Source organism: Metarhizium album, assembly GCF_000804445.1.
Source record: "Metarhizium album ARSEF 1941 chromosome Unknown scaffold_1, whole genome shotgun sequence".
Classification (NCBI taxonomy): domain Eukaryota; kingdom Fungi; phylum Ascomycota; class Sordariomycetes; order Hypocreales; family Clavicipitaceae; genus Metarhizium; species Metarhizium album.
Window position 1 is genome coordinate 2,611,521 of NW_024467575.1, and position 17,856 is coordinate 2,629,376.

General features: G+C 54.1%; 3 protein-coding genes across 3 annotated transcripts; 1 reads left to right on the forward strand and 2 right to left on the reverse strand.

Moving 5' to 3' along the window:
• Positions 1-649: 649 nt before the first annotated feature.
• MAM_00748 (neutral ceramidase precursor) lies at positions 650-3,017 on the reverse strand (the record flags this gene model as incomplete). The annotated part of the gene is made up of 3 exons (XM_040819547.1): positions 650-1,798; positions 1,859-2,389; positions 2,454-3,017. The coding sequence occupies 3 exons, from the start codon at positions 3,015-3,017 to the stop codon at positions 650-652; spliced, it is 2,244 nt and encodes a 747-aa protein (XP_040682812.1).
• Positions 3,018-6,524: 3,507 nt separating this feature from the next.
• On the reverse strand, positions 6,525-9,566 carry MAM_00749 (DNA helicase, UvrD/REP type; the record flags this gene model as incomplete). The annotated part of the gene is made up of 1 exon (XM_040819548.1): positions 6,525-9,566. The coding sequence occupies one exon, from the start codon at positions 9,564-9,566 to the stop codon at positions 6,525-6,527; it is 3,042 nt and encodes a 1,013-aa protein (XP_040682813.1).
• Positions 9,567-11,205: 1,639 nt separating this feature from the next.
• Positions 11,206-12,789, forward strand: MAM_00750 (uncharacterized protein; the record flags this gene model as incomplete). The annotated part of the gene is made up of 1 exon (XM_040819549.1): positions 11,206-12,789. One exon carries the CDS (start codon positions 11,206-11,208, stop codon positions 12,787-12,789), a length of 1,584 nt encoding a protein of 527 aa, XP_040682814.1.
• Between the last annotated feature and the right edge of the window lie 5,067 nt (positions 12,790-17,856).

The following is a 17,856-nucleotide window of genomic DNA, read 5'->3' on the forward strand; positions in this document are numbered from 1 at the left end:
TGTGCTCAATCTCCGTTGAAGCTCCCAGGCAAAAAAAAAAAAGCCTCTCTTGCTTTTCTTGGGCTCCCGGCCTGCGCAACGTGACTGGTCAGGTATCCTGAAACCCAAGGGGGGAAATTCCCCGGCGTCTTGCCTGTCCTTTCGTGTACGGTTCGCGATGTCACAGCAAGTCCCCCCCATGCTGAACGGCCTTGTATCCCCAAAACCCCGTTGTGCCTGCGCCGCTGACATGGCAGCGCAGAAGGACATGATGCCGGGATACGTGGATTGATTGGGAGCGCGTGGAAAATAAGAGCATCTGGTTTGATGACATGCTGCCCCTGAGACAAGACAGCAGAAGGCCTTTTCTGTTTGTTCCCGATGGCGCATGACTGCCAATCTTGGTCTGCGTGGCATAGACACGTGGAGTGAGTTTCGTTTTACAGGATGTTTGTCGTGGAAGAAGAGGATACAATGTGACGTGGGATGCCGTGACACGGCGTGCAAACTTGGATGACGGCGACGTGGTTTTCTTGTAAGCAGTACAGGGCCGGTAGCGACAGTTGCATCAAGGAATTGGTGGACCGGCATGACGATGAAGGGATTGCGCCCAGGGGAGGGATTATAGTTCATCTCGTCGCGTTGTTTGCTTACTACTACTACTACATGACTAGAATAACTCCATTACGGGCGCAGTCGTGTCAGTCAGTCGGCCCGTCAGCTTGAACGGATTGCTAGTCCCCCCGAATGCCTTTATGCTGCCGATCAGGGGCTTTGCGTCGCCGTAGTATTTGATTCTGTATGTGCCTGGCTGGGCGTTGCCGTACGTCTCCCAGGTTATGTCCACCTCGCTGTGTCCCAGTACGAAGTTGGTTCGGCGCCACGAGTAGACGAGAAACCAGTCCGCATCGTCGCGCACTCGGGTCCACGAGCCGTCGGAACCTTGCTGCTCGACAGCGGCAAAAGTTTGCTCCTGGCGGAGGTTGTTGCGAGGGTTGGCGCCTTGGAAAGTGACGTTGACCACGGACCCGATTTGATATGATGCCGACGGCTGGTGGATTACTTTTCCAAATGAGGAGCCGATAGGAGCATTGTCGACGACCACGCTGGTGATGAAGGAGAGCGATTTGCCACGGTTGTCGGGCGCAAGAGGACCTTGATCGGGCGTGTCTCTTGAGTGTGGGTGGAGGTAATGCATGTTACTGACGGTGAGGTTGATGTACGCATCCAGTTCGTGGGGTCCAAATAATGTTGATGCGCCCTCGTAGCGTTGAATCTCGTACTCTTCTGGCGTGACACAGTAGTGGGCGTAGCTGTTTGCCGGGCCACCAAGGACTACCATGGGCTTTTGTGACAGGAAGCTGGAGGCTTCGGCCGCAACGGTGGCCTTCCACCGTCGTCCCGACATGGTGGTGGCTTCCGACGGAGAGACGATGATGACGAATTGACCTACGCGGAAAGCTTGAATGTCGACAATGTTGGGTGCCCAGGGATAAGGTTCGTCCATTTCGCCGATGTCGAGGAGGATCGGCTTGGAGCCCTGGCATGCCTTTTGTTCCTTCGTGGGTGTTCTTATGAGTCCCGAGACGAGTTTCCACAGGGGGTTGGCGTTGGGTTTCCCGGAATCGCCCTGGGTAAAGTCAAATGCGCCAGGCCAGTCGGATGTCCCAGCCGCGAAGGAGTAGCCCAAAGCAGCTGGGCAGGTTTGTGCCCGCTTGCCATTGGGAAGAGTGAAATCCCAGAATCGCATATCGTGGAAGAAATGGAATGCCTTGACCGATGAGCCTACGATTGGGGTTCCAGAAGCGCCCAAGGAGTCCTGCCGTCCATCCACGTGAGCGTCATGAGCCTAGTTTCAACCTTTAAGGACGAGGCTTACATATATGGCCTGCGCGCCAGCGAATTGACGTCGTCCCATTTCGTAGCAACTTTTGACGCCGAGATCAAGCGCTCCAAACTCAGGTCCCCGTCCGTGACAGCTCTGCGACTTGCCGTCGGCGCACGTGCTATTTTCCAAGCTGCACTGCTGGCCGGATCCATCATCGCAATATGCCCCAAGAACGTTGGGTGTAGTATCACCCACGTTGGCCTGACTAAACCCAGCCACAAAGCCATCGGCAGCGTTGGGGTTGTCCTTCATCGCGTTTTCGAACATCCACGCCGCAACACCCTTATTGTCTGCAGCAGCGTGGGTGTTGTTGCCCAGAAGGGAAGTCCCGTGGACAGGAAACCATGTGAGGACGCCGATGTCTCTGTCATCAGAAGCACGCTTGAAACGAAGGAGGGTCATTGTAGAGTCAGTCTCATCCTCGTATTGGTTGCGCTCGGATTCGGGATTGGCAAGGTAGGCGTAAAGCGAGCGGTTGATGGCGCCGTCCTTGATTCTGGTGGTGCCTGCGTCCAAGTAGCCCTAGGAAACATGTTAGTGTGCGGCATGCCACACGGAGGAGTGAGGTGCGTCATATTCAACATACTTCCTGAAGATTTTCATGAGCGCGCTTGATTGACAGCACAGCACCGTCCACGAGAGCCTGGTAGCTCTGTTTGTCGAAGCCGAACGTTGTGATCTGCGGCAAGAGATAATTGAACCAAGCTCCTGGGCCGGCATGGCTGTGAGTGCCGGTCAAGGCGATGTTGTTATGGCTGTAGACGTTGTACTCATCTCCTAGCTCCTTGAGTCCGTCCAACACGCCATAGCGTGTAGCAGTGTCTCCAGACTGCGTATCTAGAACCAAGTACACAAATCGGTCATGAGGATTATCCTTGTCAGCAACGATGAACGCGCGGCTGTGCAGACGCTGTCGGAGACCAGTGCCTTTCTGGTCGAGATTGGCATATCCCGCAAAGCCTATCTCGACAACCGGACCTGTGATGTCTGCCCGGCCAACACCGATGAGATACTTGTCTCCCGTGGCGGCAGCAGAAGCGCAAGGTGCCAGCGTGCCGAGGACACATACTGCAGCCAGGAAGAAGAAGCCACAGATGGAGCTCCTCGAAAGATCGAGCCCCTTGGAGTGCCGAGCTGTCGAGTACGCCATGTCGAAAGCAGGCCTTGTGTATCCAACAGTGTGTTAGAGCCTGTCAACTGCGGGTTGATGTGTCTTGACGTGAAAACGTGTCCCACGCCGAGGTCGATGAGGGGTGGGCTGCGCATACGATGGCCTTTATATTCAGCAATCCCCTCCACGACCGTCTGCTGCATAAAGGTAAGGACGGCCGGGATTTGCCAAACTCTTTCGCCACTAGCTGCCCCTGATCAGATGGGAGGGGAGGGGATGGCTGGCGGCACGTTCGGCCCGTCCTGTGACGAGAGCGACCACAATAGAAGAAACCACTTCCTGTACCATCCATGGCAGGAGTCGGCGGCGGCGGCGGCGGCCAAAGGCATGTCCGTTATGGAGGTGCCTGCTAGTTCAGATCGTCTATTGCTCACGTGCGAGCTACGGCGGATGGGTGCATCACAACACGCCCACGCGGACGGTCTCGGTGCGGTTGATCACAGCTGAACGGTGACTTCAAGTCTCGAGTGCAACACTGGACCCCAACGTCCACTCGCAGCGCAGAGGACGACTCGAGAAAAGGCCAAAGTTTGGGCACTAGCGACGACCAGAAACTGGCCGGGCTATTGTTTGGCGCTGGGGCTGGAGCTTCTGGCCGCCAGGAACAGCTACGGGGGCCGAAGATGGAGGCGTATGGTCCCAGGGGATCTGCCAAATCTGCCAATGGGATGTGTGATTCGAGGTGTCGCCAGGATGACGCGAGATGAAGACTCGAGTTGATGGTTCAAGGCGTCCTCCTCGAGCAGAGACGGACGCTTCGTTCCCTGGAAGTTGCACAAGTGGGGTCGGGTCCAAATACCGAACCAACTTGTGCCGGCAACGGGTGGTAACGTTAATTGTTATGCTCGTCAGTGCACGACGGCACAAAATATGCAGAGCTGGTGAAGTACGTACGGAGCACCCCAGCAGGCAACTTCTGCTCGTATGTCCAACTCGTCCATGTCATGTCCCCATCTCGACGCTTTGCAAAGAAACGTTCCCTGCCGCGTTGGAGGAACGGCACCTGAGTACTGACTACCTGGGTACCTAGGTAGGTCCGAATACCAGGGACCTTGCCAGATGGCGGTCCCCGTTCCCAGCGGCAGCTTCGCCCGCGTTCCAGAGCAACTAAACTAATGTGCCACCAGCGTCTTCTCCTTGCCGGCGTCGGCGAAATCCACTCGAACCTTGGATGACAGCGAGCCCCTTTGCGGGGTTGCAGCTGGCGGTGTCAAGTGCTGCCACCAGCAGCGAACGGGTTACAGGAGAGGTGAACAACGGGTCATTTGGTGTGTGTCATCCGCCAGCCTCGGGTCAACTGGTGTGCGGTTTCGCAGGTCATCAGACGGCTCTCGAAGACACACACATCACGTCGGTACTTGGTTGCGATTTGGATGATTTGCGGAATAGGGTGGCTGAAGCGCTGACCACCGCAGTCCCAACATCTCGAACAGCTATTGCAGAAACACACCTTGGCGGTATAGCCGGGCCAAATCCAAGCGACGTCGTGCATGACCGATGGCATTGGCCACATCGCTGCAGGAATTGCTAAAAAGGATCAGCAGCGCCAATTCCGGCATCCCCGCTTACAAGGTTTCCATGTCATACTAGACGTGCAGCCGCGATTACGTCTTCGAGATCGGCCTCATCCTCCGTTTCTAGATGAACATGTCTGGATTCAATATTTGATTCGTCCAAAGCCTCAAGACAGGCGGCTGTGAAAACAAGCCACGCACGCGTGTTGCCAGTCACGACATTGGGGCACGGCGGTGGAATCGGACATGGTAGACCCCGGTTGTCGCAAAGACGAGATTAATAAATGGACATGGACCGCCATTCCCTCGGGTATAAATGCGACCTGACAGGGCACCCGAGCCTCCGTCACTCTGGTGCTTGTGTATTTGCAAACCCAGAGTTTGACTTTGGCAGAGCGGCGACATGGACAAGCAGTCTCCCGAGTCGCTGGGCCGGACAAGAATTATTCACCTAGTGGCCCAAGGCAGCCAGCCAGCGCGTATTATTTATTCCACCATGCATCCCATCGCAAGACGCCGACAGACGCGGCGGGCCCGGGTCCTGCCGTTGTGGGACCCGGACAGAACGCAACTAGTAGCCGGTGCGGTCGGATGCGTCCGTGAAGGAAATTTAACTTACTCCTAGTTGTGGGAAGCGGGAAGTATGAGCACGTCTGTGTGAAATGGCAGCCCGTGGTCTCGGTGGACGGGGTGAGATGCGCCCGGGCTCCGACTTGATGCCACGAATCAATACACGCACGACTCTCGATAGCACGCGATGCAGGACTACATTTTTCGACGCCAGGGCGAGGAGAACAAAAGGCGCATGAGTGTACCGTGAGAATATGCTCGCCGTGTGACCGACCAGTCGGTCCGTTGGCCTTGTGCTGCTGCACAGGTCATGGCAACATAGCATAGCGACCAAGGGATCCGGTGCAGTAGAGTCTTAGACATGTTGACAAATACAACAACCCCGTGACATGACACAGGACCACATGAATTTTGCTGATGCCAACTACGACCAGTTGCTGTTGAAGAAGAAGCATCGCCTGAATACGCCCTGGTTATACAGACAACAAGATGTATGGCGCCCAAACGATTAATTGACCTTCTCATGTGGACCCAAACAACAAGACACGCCGTTGTGAGAATTCCAAAACAGGCGTGCCTTCAGGGCGTACAGAAGCTCAGCGTGGTGGAATGCGCTCGGAGCAAAAAAGAGGTGGTTTGCGACAAAATTGCAGCGTTCGTATCGATTTAACATCCCATCCTATGCTATACTTTCAAATAACCTCCCGGCCTGCATTTCAATTCCACATTTCCCGACTGTAATGCATGAGCTGCAAGTTGGCCGCCCGATACTCATTTCTTGTAAGCACCCCCGTTCTTCCTCACCCTCCTTGATTGCCAACATGCCAAGGAAGCAATGATAGGTGACGTGGCTGTCAACAAGAGCACATACGCCCAGCCCGTAAAAAAACGTTGCGTTGAGTCTTGGGCGCGAGGCTGTTCCATGCCCATAAATTGCCTGTCGTCCAGAAGGCTCGCTCGACGGGCGGCCATCTTGGTAATGGGGGCTGAGAGACGGGCAGTAAAGAGCGTTCGGCGTACTTGTCGATGGCGATATCCCTCTCAACGTAAATATGAGTCTGATGCGTTTGATGGGTTTAACGTGCTGGTCATTGGCAATTCCAGGAAAGTGCGATTGCTTGGAAGTGTAGATTGATCGCCTTGTATTGTATCTGTTTGATTGTGTGTGATGAAGGCTATGATGAAGAAACTTGGCTGTTTATTCATGTCGCTTCCTTGTCAATACACAATTCACCCGAGCTAGACCAGCATGGCGTGAGCAGAACGCCCGAGTGCTCGCCTTTTGTGCAAGGCGCTGCATCTTTCCATCGAGCCAGTCACAGTCATGGCTATCCACACAACTTGTGCGGACATGACGCCAGCAAGGCCCGCAGCCTCGACCTCAAACTCTCATGATACCAAGTTATGTAACTCCCGGTCTCGTCCGAGCATTACCGCTTTTTTGAAAGTGAGCCTTGTGCCTTCGTTCCGAATCACCCGATGGACCCTGTGGACGACGAACGGTAAGAGGCTTGAACGGTTTTTGGAGACGACTCATTGATGGCGGGGGACCGAGACTTCCAGGCCGCCTTACGCCGCCAACCGGCTTCATAGATGTGAATGTTGTCGGGTGCAGAATGGATGCTGGGCGCTGTAAGATTATTGTAGAAGCTCTGTGTTCCTCTTGTTGCGGCTCAGGTGATAATTGTTGTGTCGGAGAGCTGGAAAAACAGGCGTACTGCTTGGCTGAGGGCCCCTTCGTCGTTGGCTCGGCAACATTGGGCCGCGCAATGGGTTTGACGCCTGCGATCTTATGTTGGGCAAATTCTCTGTCTATATGTGCTTCTGTGTCAAGGCTGATGCTAGGCCGAGCTTCATGGTAAACTGCTCGTGATACGGCTGCCTGGTATCGAGCAACAGAAAAATCGGTTGGCGCATGCTTCACACCTCCAACAGTCGAGGGCGTCTTGGGTTCTGATACTACAAATCCGAGCAAGCTTCTTTGGTCCGGTCGTCGATTCGTGGTGCCTTTAATACTCCATTTTGAGCCAGCTTTACTAGCGACATTACGTGACGTCTCTGCTTCGACGCCAGATGCTGCAAGAGCCGTTCGATGTGCGCCTGCACTAACGAATCCAGGCAGGGAGGACATTGTAAACTCAGAGGACTGCTCCATTGTTGTACAATAATCTGGTTTCCATGACCTTGCCTTTGTCGTACCCGCGTTATTTGCAGAACACTGTGTCTTTTGCTTCTTTGGGGCTTTACCATGCGAGTAGTCGTCATATGGATCGAGGCTGTCAGGATCCTGGGGGTCGAAAGGATCAACTGGAAATCGGTCATCCTCAGGGCAGAACATGATTGGCATCTTGTCAAAAATTGACTTTTCAGATGGTATTACTCGGTCGAGAATCCTACCAACGCCTTCCACAACGGACCTGTCGAACGACGGTCCTTTTTGTGCAAAAGACCCGGCAAATGTTGAGACGAATGGCGAGAGCTCGGCTTTGTTGCCAAATCCTTGAGATGTGTACAGCGGACAGCTCAAATACAATAAGGCTTTTGCTCGTGTCATGGCCACATAAAGTAATCGTCTCTCTTCATCCATATCTTCGGCTCGGGAATGAGGTATTGACCCATTGCAGACCGAGGGGACAAATACGACGGGCCATTCTAAGCCTTTGGCGGCGTGAATAGTCGATATTGTCACCTGCGATGTTTTGTCTTGCTCCTTGTTACCAGACTGGGCATCGGAAGCAAGAGCCACGTTGGCCAGAAACTTGCCTAGAATATCATTATCCCTGACTTGGTCGACATTTTCGATCTCAGGCAGAGCTTCGTCCTCTTCTGCGTTGCTGAAGTCACGCGCAAAGTCGTTCGCCAGGCTCAAGAACTCTTGTACGTTGGCCCACCGTTGTTCGCAGTCTTCTTGATATTCCACCTCCAGGTACTTTTTGAAGCAAAGCTGATTCAACAATTGTTCGATCAAGTCCACCAGGGTCACGGTACCGCTTTCATCGATGTCGTCCATTCTTTGCCGCATAGTGGAGATGATCTTTAGGAGCTCAGTATTCAGCTTTTGCTCCATGTTTGAACGAAGTCTCGTTGTTGCTTGCCGGCCCCCTCGGCAGTGCCGCCATAATAGTGCCCACAGGCTGATCTTGGACGTCTCTGCCTCTTCCAGGAGAGACTTTATTGTAGTCTCTCCGATACCTCGTCGGGGCACATTGATGATTCTTGCGACCGCATCATTCACATCTGGCTGGTGAATCACGCGAAGATAATCGAGTAGGATTTTGATCTCCTTTCTTTCGTAAAATTTGTGTCCTCCTATCATTCGATACGAGATGCCTGCTTTGCCTAGCGAAGACTCGATGTGTCTGGACAGGGATGCCGACCGAAGCAATATCGCCACGTCTTCATTTTTTAAGGCCCCTCCAAACATTGTAATAACTCTTCTCAATTCGGAAACGATCCACTCCCCTTCTCTGGGGGAAGTTTGAAGCCTCCGGAGCACCGGTCTGGTACCCTTAGTATGTACCGGTAGAAGAACTTTTTGATATCGTTTCTTGTCCTGCTGAATAACCTGCAACGACATGTCGAGAATCAACTGTGACGAGCGGTAATTCTCTTCCAACGATATCTCGTCTGTCTCAGGATAGTCTCTCAAGAGCCGGTAGAGGTTCTTGATTTCTGCTGAGCGCCACCCGTAAATGCTCTGATCAGGGTCTCCAACTATAGTGATTCGCTGTCGCGTCTGTGCAAAGAGCCTCATCAAATCATATTGAATGCCGTTGGTATCCTGGTACTCGTCAATCAGAACTGCCTGGACGTTGGACACGCATGACGGATGGTCTTGCAAAAGCTCAACGCATCGAACCAACAGATCGTCATAGTCGAGGAGATTCGACCTGGCGAGATGGTCTTGGTATGCCGCGTAGCACTCACTGAGTGCCGGGTTTTCACGTGGCTGCTTCCCATTGTGCCTTGATACCAGTGTCGCGCCTTTGGACTTCTTCTTGCTGATCCAGCTTCTGGCGTGTGCGGGCTCAACCCGCAAATCGAGTCTTTTGACTATTCTCTGGATGATAGCGCGGGAGTCCCCGTCGTCGGCAATTCCGAATTTGGGGTTCAAGCCGATTCGCTTGCCGTAGGCGGCCAAATATCTTCGAGCAATGGAATGAAAAGTCCCGAGGACTATTTTCTTCTCACACTCTTCGCCTAGCCTTTCGCCAATTCTGGCCTTCATTTCCCGTGCAGCCTTGACGGTAAAGGTCGCGACAATAACGTCAGCGGGCTGGTATTGCTCATGCTGGATCAGCCATACGACACGAGACGTCAGTGCATGGGTCTTGCCGCTACCTGGACCAGCTAATATAGCAACTGTGGAAGCCGTGGACGTGACCGCCCGACGTTGAGCCTCGTTTAAAGACTTCAAGATTGCTTCCGTGGCTGGAGTGTCCATGGTGTTTTCGGCGCGTCGCTGGACACACTCGGTGGGAGCACGGTGCAAACAAGCTTGTCATTGAGGAGAATCTCGGCACTTTGGGGCACATACAGGCTAGGCTGTCTGAAGCAGGAATGCAAGAGCCAACGGGTAAGAGAATGCAGAAGCAACGGGTGTTTGCGGGCGTCGAAGCCGAGCGCGTTATCAAAACGCCTCCGCGTCGCGAGATCATGTGAACATTGGCAGGGCCGAGCATGCATGAGGCAAGGCACAAGATACGGGTACAGTAAACCAGGTCTATAACGATATCCTTCGTGAGGCTTTTTTCATCGTTATATAGCGACTATCGTTAAGATGCGACTATTATGGGGCTTGTACCTTCCCCTAGAAATTACTAGTATAAAGTATATATTAAGAGATTATTATAAAATTCCGCCCCACTATAAGGGAATTTAGCCCTACTATAAGGAATTCAGCCCATAAAAGTAGGGCCTTATAACGATAAAATATATAGTGACTAAGCAAAAAGTTAATAATATTGTTAGTAACGCGACTATTAACAATTTACTAGGGAAAAACCTTAGATAACTGTGAATTATCGTAAAAACCTGAATTTCGCTATAACACAGGATCGTTATAGACATAGTTTACTGTACTTAGTAACTTAACTTACGGAGTACTGCTGACAAAGGCCGTGATCCAAATACAGATGCTGGGTGGCAGCCGACTGAAAGAGAGACTCTGCACGAGCCAATTTGAAAGCGGACAGCGCGAAGCATTGTGACATGATGAAACTGTTCCTGAGTACGCGGTCAGTGCCCCTTGAAGCCTACCAACCACAACCACCTTTGATGTCGGACGTGAGACGGACGCCGCCCATCACCCGGTCGAGGCGTGTCTGCCAAATACTCCGTGCACCACATGACGGCACCATTCGTTGGCCCGCTTGGCCTCACCTCTTGTCCGTGTTACTACCAAAATAAACCACGCCCACCCAACACGCTGTGGCTGACAAGGGATTTTTTTTTTTTCATCTTGGCCTAGGCGAGTGCACGGCATTGTTCGCTGACTACGGAGCAGCCAGCCAGACACACAGGCGCTCAAGACTCGAGACGTGATGGAGCATGACGGGCTGGCTGGATTTTCGGGTACGTACCCGTGCGAGTCGCATCCCGCTCCATCCAACCGCAGGCCTCCTCCTCCTCCTGACATGACTGGGAGCTCGGCGCTTAGATCCCTGCCATCCCTCCAGCCATCCAACCACAGCACTCGGTGCGTCAACACCATCGACTTCATGTGCCTTCTGCAGTGTGATTAACCACCCAACATGGCCCGTCTCAACGCCATCATGCAAGTCCAGTCAGAACCTGAGGCCTGGTCGGGGCACGGTCGAGCACTCATGCTGGCCTCAGCAAACCAACACTCCGCCCTCTCCCCAAAAACTCCAGCGCCAACGTTTGACACACAGCCGAACGTCACCAGCCGTCCAATGACCATGTACGGAGTATGCACTCCGTACTCCGTATATACCGGAGCAACGCCTCATACGCGCTCCCGACAACGTCAGCTCTCCTTCAAATCATGTTTTGTTGACTCTCCCCCCGGCGGTTTCATCACACTGTGGTCGCTTCCTTAAAGGGCTTGCTTCCTCTCCACGATGCCACATAGCTGCCATTCTCAGGTGATATCTGCTCTGACCGCTCTGTCGCTTTTCCTGCTTTTCACCCTCGCTCAATCTGGTCCAACAGCTACAGAGAAATTTGTTGGCGCAGTCAAGAGAGTCAACAATCCTCCAAGCATCGATTGGTGTCCTGCGTCAGCTCCTGAAGACGGTCCACCATCTTCGGCTGCGGCGCTGAGAGACACAAAGTATCTCCCCGTACAGATTGGCGGTATCATTGCGGCATACGGCATCTCGTTGGTACTGGTCGCCATCACCTTGCTTTCGCTCGCAAAGAAGAGACGAGAGCATATCCAGGCTGGAAACGAAGAGGTCGATTTTGACGAGTCTGGGGCATTATACTACACAGACTCGCCATCCGCCGCCTCTCCCCTTGACCATTTTAATCCGCAATCGCATCTCGGACGCTCGGGGTCTCCTCCCAACTTCTCGTACCCATCGCCTAAAAACACTCAATTCAACGCCAATACGCTTCCCCATCTCAAGCCGTATATTTGCCCTTCACCGATATCCTCTGTCGGCTGCCCAGGGGTCGACTCCTCGGTTGATCAATCCGTCGTTGCTGCAGACAGGAAAATGGCGCAAAGTCAGCTGGAAGCGATGTACAAACATGTCATGGAGCATGAAGATGCTAAGCAGCGCGGAATTGAGTTGGATAGCCCCCTTCCCCGGAACCAGCAGCGAGCATCAGCTTCTGACAAGTCCGGTACGTCGCCGTCGAGCAAAGATACCGCCAAGCCCGGAAGCTTGAACCTTGTGGCAGAGCATGAGGGCAGGACACAGTCCAGGACTTCATCCTTCTTCGCGGCACTGCGTTCCTCGCGGAAGAAGGCCATCAGAGGTGTAAATATATCGCCGCCAATAATGACGCCACAGTCAGCAACATTTCCAAGACACGAGCTGCGGGAGATGAATACAATTCCTCACCGAAACTATGCGCCTCCTCCGCCCCCCCCGCTTCCCCCCGTCCCAACGGACCAGACTTCCTTCGGTCCCCAGGTCCGGGTCCGGAGGGGCGCTGCTTCTCCCACATCATGCATATCTCCTGGGAGCGTCCCGAGCATCGACGAGCGTATTAATCCACAGCCTTGGCCGTCAAGCTCTTCAAATGCTGCGGGATCCGAGGCTGAACCCGAGTCGGCCACATCACAAACACCTCTGGTTGGGCTGCCCTCCTCTCCGAAAGCGGGCGTCTCTTATCCTTCTCTACTCTCGTCTCCCAAGCCTGGTGCTCGAATTCAAAGAGCCAACGCGCCATCGGTTGTGCGTACTGGTGGTCACTTGCCACTGAGAGCCTACGAGCCTGCTCTAGCGTCGCCGTCTGCTACGCCGCAGGTCACAAAGCAGACAGTGTTTGAAAGGCGAGGCCCAGTGTCGCCAACTACAGGAAGGACTCCCATGACTGCTGGTGCAGTGCCCTATTCGCCGTACCAACCATTCACACCACTTATCCCCATTACGCCGTCTCTAGTGACCAAGGAGGACCGAAAGAGAATGAGGAAACTGATTCCCAAGACACCCACTACGGAACTGGTCAAGAGTTCTGATGAGATGTGGTGATGGGATCCGAAAAGGGTTGTCTGCAAACATGCCTTGATACAACCACAATTAACTTGCATGGATGAGGATCTACCATTGATACTGTCTCTCTTTTCACATGGCCCAGCACCAAGGAATAGTTTACCATGTCTTTCACAACAGCTACCGCCGTGTTTCCTTGACGTTGTTTGTATAGATACCCGTTTGCGAAAGCCAATATTTAGGACATGGAAATAATGATTTGGATTCGACGTAAGGAGTACTGGGGGACGGATTCGAGTGGAGCCCTGTTTGTATCTATTTCTTTCCCGCAACCACTGTTACTGTTGACCAGGTAAACTAAGTTTCTAAAATCGGGACAACAAAGATACTATCCTGAAAATGCCGTGTCATTTGAAATGCTCCCAGGGGCGGGTCAGCCAAACAGTCGAGTTTTGTGGCAAGTTTTGGCCGCGGGTCCCAAGGTGAGGCGGCGGCGTCTTTGAATGATTCAGCCGGCACATGGAGCACCACGAGGCTCAAGATTTAGAGCTTTAGGACAAGCCAGGCTCCAATCTGCCAAGATTGACCGATGGAAATGTAAGGTTGTTGTTGTTGTTGTTGACTAGGCAAGCTGGGGCCGCGGGCGGTTGTCGACTCGGGTTGGACTATTCCGTACGGAGGGAGTAACTACTTGATAGACACACCAATGTGCATAGTATACCATACGTACGGAGGAAGTGACTCGGAGCATCACCATCGGCGACAAGGTGTCACCTCGTCTGGGGCACGGCTGTACGGAGCGGTAGTAGCAAGGGATACTGGGTGCTATATGCCAGCCCTCGTTATGCTGCGTACTGCGATTAGTATAGTACGTAGCACAAAAGATTGTTTCATTGACCGGCGCTTAGCATTCTGGAATCACCACCCATCCGCGTCAACCGACTGGTCGATGCGGACGCCGGGGTGGATTGACCGAGCTGGCGATTTGGTTCTTGGCCTCCTGGGCACGGACTGCGTAACCTCACGATGATCTCTCGCGTCCGGGTCGGAGGGTTTCCGAGGACCAAGAACAGCAGTCATCTGGTTGATGGCGCGAACCTTTGCCCTTTGCCGGGGAGGAACATCCAAGAAGAGCGCTGTTTGGTCCGTACTCCGTACCGTCGCCAAATTTCCGCCCGGTGGTGGGCCGAGAGAAGAACGGATGCTCGCTCGCTCGCTCGCTTGTCGGAATGCCGTGGAAGAGGAGGGACTTGGCGGTCTGATATGTGACACATGTACTTGCCCCAACAGATGAATCTCCTTTGTCCCTTTTTCTTTGAACAGGGAGAAAAACAAGCCCCGCAAAAAAAAAAGCGTTTTTTTATTAAACCTTAATCACAGGATATGGATGACAGATGGACCGCCTGGAGCTGGGTACGCCATCGTGCCAACCTGACGCGAGCGAAACGAAGCACCTCGACGACTGTCGCTGCCAAGTCGCCCGCTCCAACCGTTGACCATGCATGGTGGAGAGTTGGACGCAAGTGAAAAGAGACTGGTGAAAAGACGGCAGCCGTCTCCCGGTTGCAGAGCGCGTCGGGTGTCTGAGACGAGGCTGACGGCGGCTTGTCCATCTGCGAAAACCACCGGCTCTGCGTGACAGCATCCACGCTGCGCCTGCATACGCATCCGGAGCCTGGCCCTCGTCAAGGCGCTCGCCTATGTACGATGACGACGACCTTTGTCAATCCTTCATCGAGGCCAAGACTGTCACCCCCCGGACGAGCCCAAGGACGCTGCTTGCCCCCGAATGGATCTGGCCCCGTGACTTCCAAGGCAGCGGTAAGACATGCTTGGCGGCTGCCGCAACAGTAGGCAAACTTGCCAAATGGTCTTCTTGTTCTCTTCTGGGGAGCACGTTGCTGATGCTACTGTCATCACACTGCATCACGTCGCGACACACAGTGCGAGAATGGCCTCCAGGCGCCCTCGGAGGCCGGCTCGCAAGACGAAAAGCTCGGGACCTATATCAGACACGGACGCCCGGTATTCGCGCCGCGATGGGGGTTCATACTCGTCAAGATGAGGGGTTTCAGCTGATTCTACCTATGTATACCCTTGCCCCTTGGTCCAATTGTTCGAGAGCATGACGAGGTACTCGATGACAATAGTGATACCGGTTGTCAATAACCTCGCTCGGTACAGTGGGAGGGAGGATCTCGACGCGTGGGGAGCTGCGGCGCAGGTGTTTACAGACGGACCGTCGCCTGGATCCTGGAAAGGCGAGTTGCTGGCGAGCACGTTCCGTATTACATGTCTGCTCGAGTGGCCCGGAGGATTTCCAGTGGGGAGGGAATGATGACTCCCATCTCAAGTCCGAAAAGGGGGGGTCATTTGGCCACTCAGTCTGCGGTCGATGCTACCGTGGAATGTTCTCCGTGTCTGACGAGATGTTCCGCCTTGTTGGTTTTCAGCTTCACAGGGGTCGAAACGAATGCAAGCTGGTCCAGATGTCATGTCATTGGGGAGCAGCAGCAGCAGCAGCAGCAACGAGCACGGCCCGAATCCCGAAGACGTCCGTTGCGACATGATGCCCTACGAGAGCCTCTGGCACGCTTCCATCAGGACATGACAGACCGTCTCGTTGGAGCGGACACGGGAGGAAGTCGCAAGACTATGCCTCCAGGCGCTGATGGACTCGACACGCCTCGTCTGGATGCCAGACACGCTGTCAAAAGACCTCTTGAGAAGTGCCGTTCTGCGGCCATTGGCTCGTCTCACGAATACTAGCACCAAAACTGGCTCACGCAGCTTGTTTCACGTCGCCTGTCTAACTTATAAGATCGTCACGACAGGAAAAACCCCCGGCGCCTTGCAAACTGCGTCCTCGAGTATTGGTGTCGGCGGTTTATGCCCTCTATCCTTTGTTACCCCTGGCAATCTGGGTAGGGAGAGCACGCAGGCCGTGTACCTGACTCGTGGTGACTACACAATGGTTGTTACTCCGTACTCCGTCCGTACTCCATGTGGAGGACAAATTATGACCAATTTGCCCTCTGAGCTCATGGTGAGCTGACTCGTCTAGTAACAGCGTTACATACAAAGCATAGCCGCTGCATCCAGCAGACCAAATTTCCGCGGTAGCATCGAGAAGCACGATCCGGCTGGTCCCGCCGATGAAGCCAGCGACTCGTTGGGTTCAGGCACTTCACAGCGCCCTTGCAGGCCGAGCGGGTCTGCGGCGGTTGGCATCGACGAGCCTCCATGGCGATGAAATGATACGAATCGGCCGTGACCATGTATGAGCAGTGTCTCTCGGACAAGGCCCAAGGGGTACCGGCCTGCCATCCACGCGTCGCGCCTTGCTGCCGGGCAACGAAGGACCTTGCCCAGTGGCAGCAGGGTTGCTCGCGGGCGTGCCCATGGATCATAGATAATACGGAACTGGTGCTCATCGATTAGCATCAAGGGCAAGGGCATGCATGCATGGGACGGACGCCCGTGAGCGACGGAGGAATTTTGTCGAGGCATTAGTATGTACGGAGGAGGTGATGCTCCTCGCGGTCCGACAGCATGGCCGAACAACCGGTGTCAGCCAGTGTATTCGAAGCGGGTTCGGGAGTGTCATGGGGTTTACTACGAACAACGATGCTGGTGCATGCATGCTTGCGGAGGGTTCGCGGCGGACTGGAAGACGGAAGACGGACGAACCCGGGAAGGATGCCAGCGAGTTCAGGCGGAGATGGTGAAGAGCATATTCCGTACTCCGTACTCGAAGCTACTACTAGTAGCATGATGGAGCACGACAAGCTTTGAGCGTGGTCCTCCTGCCTCCTGCCTCCTCCCTCCTGCCTCCTGCCTTCCCGGGCACCGGTTGATCAACTTGCAAGGCGCACTCGGCGATTGGTGGCCGCCGAGGAGCCATTGCTTGGCGATACGCGTTTGATTTATTCCCATGTCGTGGGTGTCCGTTCAACATTCCATAATACAATGCCTCAATTCATAGCACTACTACGTACTACGGAGTACATAGTTACATACGTACTTGAAGGTCTCGGTTGCGGCGCTTGAGATTTGACGTCAAAGTGTAGTCTTGCTACATCACGGTGCATGTGCGATGACAAACGTCAAGTGACAAATGACAAATGCCGAGCCTGTTTGGTTGGCCTCTATGCGGACGATGATGAATTAGTCTTTCAGCATTATTTTCCCTTCCTTCTTTCTTTTTTGCGTTTTTCCCCTTTCTGCATTTCTCCTAGGCTACGCACCCCCTCTTTTTTCTGTTGACTGTGATACACGACAAAACAGGTGGGGACGAAGGCTACTAAATTCTGGCCCCAACGAAGAAAGCATGCCGAACAGCCAGATGGAGCGATGGGCCTGATTTGATGGCGGATGGACGGGACCCATTCGGTGCTCCACAACAGCCGACGTAGAGGTGGTCGAGGCGCCGAGGCGGGTGCAGGGTGCAAGGGCGGGCGGGGCGGATCACGAGGCAGGTACCTGCCTACCCAGCGTTATTCCGCACGGCGGGCCCACGGCAAGGATGGGATGGGGCGGTTGGTGCGTGACAACGAATTCATTCACTTAACCCCCCTCCCCTCGCGGCAAATGCATACCGAGGCATGCACCCCTTCCAGGCTCGACTCCTGATGAATGGCAGTCTCAATGTAATGCGGGGCGCTGCGTGGTAATACCATGAGTATTATGTGCATGGATAGGCGAGCAAAATCGTCATACAGACCATTGACCGTGTCCTGTCGTCTGCGCTTGCTTTGGCTCGTTGCTTCCTTGGGCCAGTTTGACGATTGATCGATAGAGCCCGGCACATTTCGTTGAGCTGCGTCATACTCCGGTGCGCCGACCATCTTCGGCATCGGGCTCCTGCAGGCAGTTGTGGCTTTTTTCGCCCGTCATTTTGCGTACCTGTCTATCTATTTTAAGGAGTGTCGAGGTGAAGAATCTCATTCAGGCTGCGTCTCACGACCGCGCCCCGTTCTGTTCTGTCCGCTACTCCGTGCCCTGCAGTCTGTTCCTTGTTCGTGGCGGGGCTTGCCCATGCACGCCAAGCACTCTGTTAGGGAAACAGCAGGTGGGGGGGTGGGGGGCAGTCCAGGCGCCGAGGTA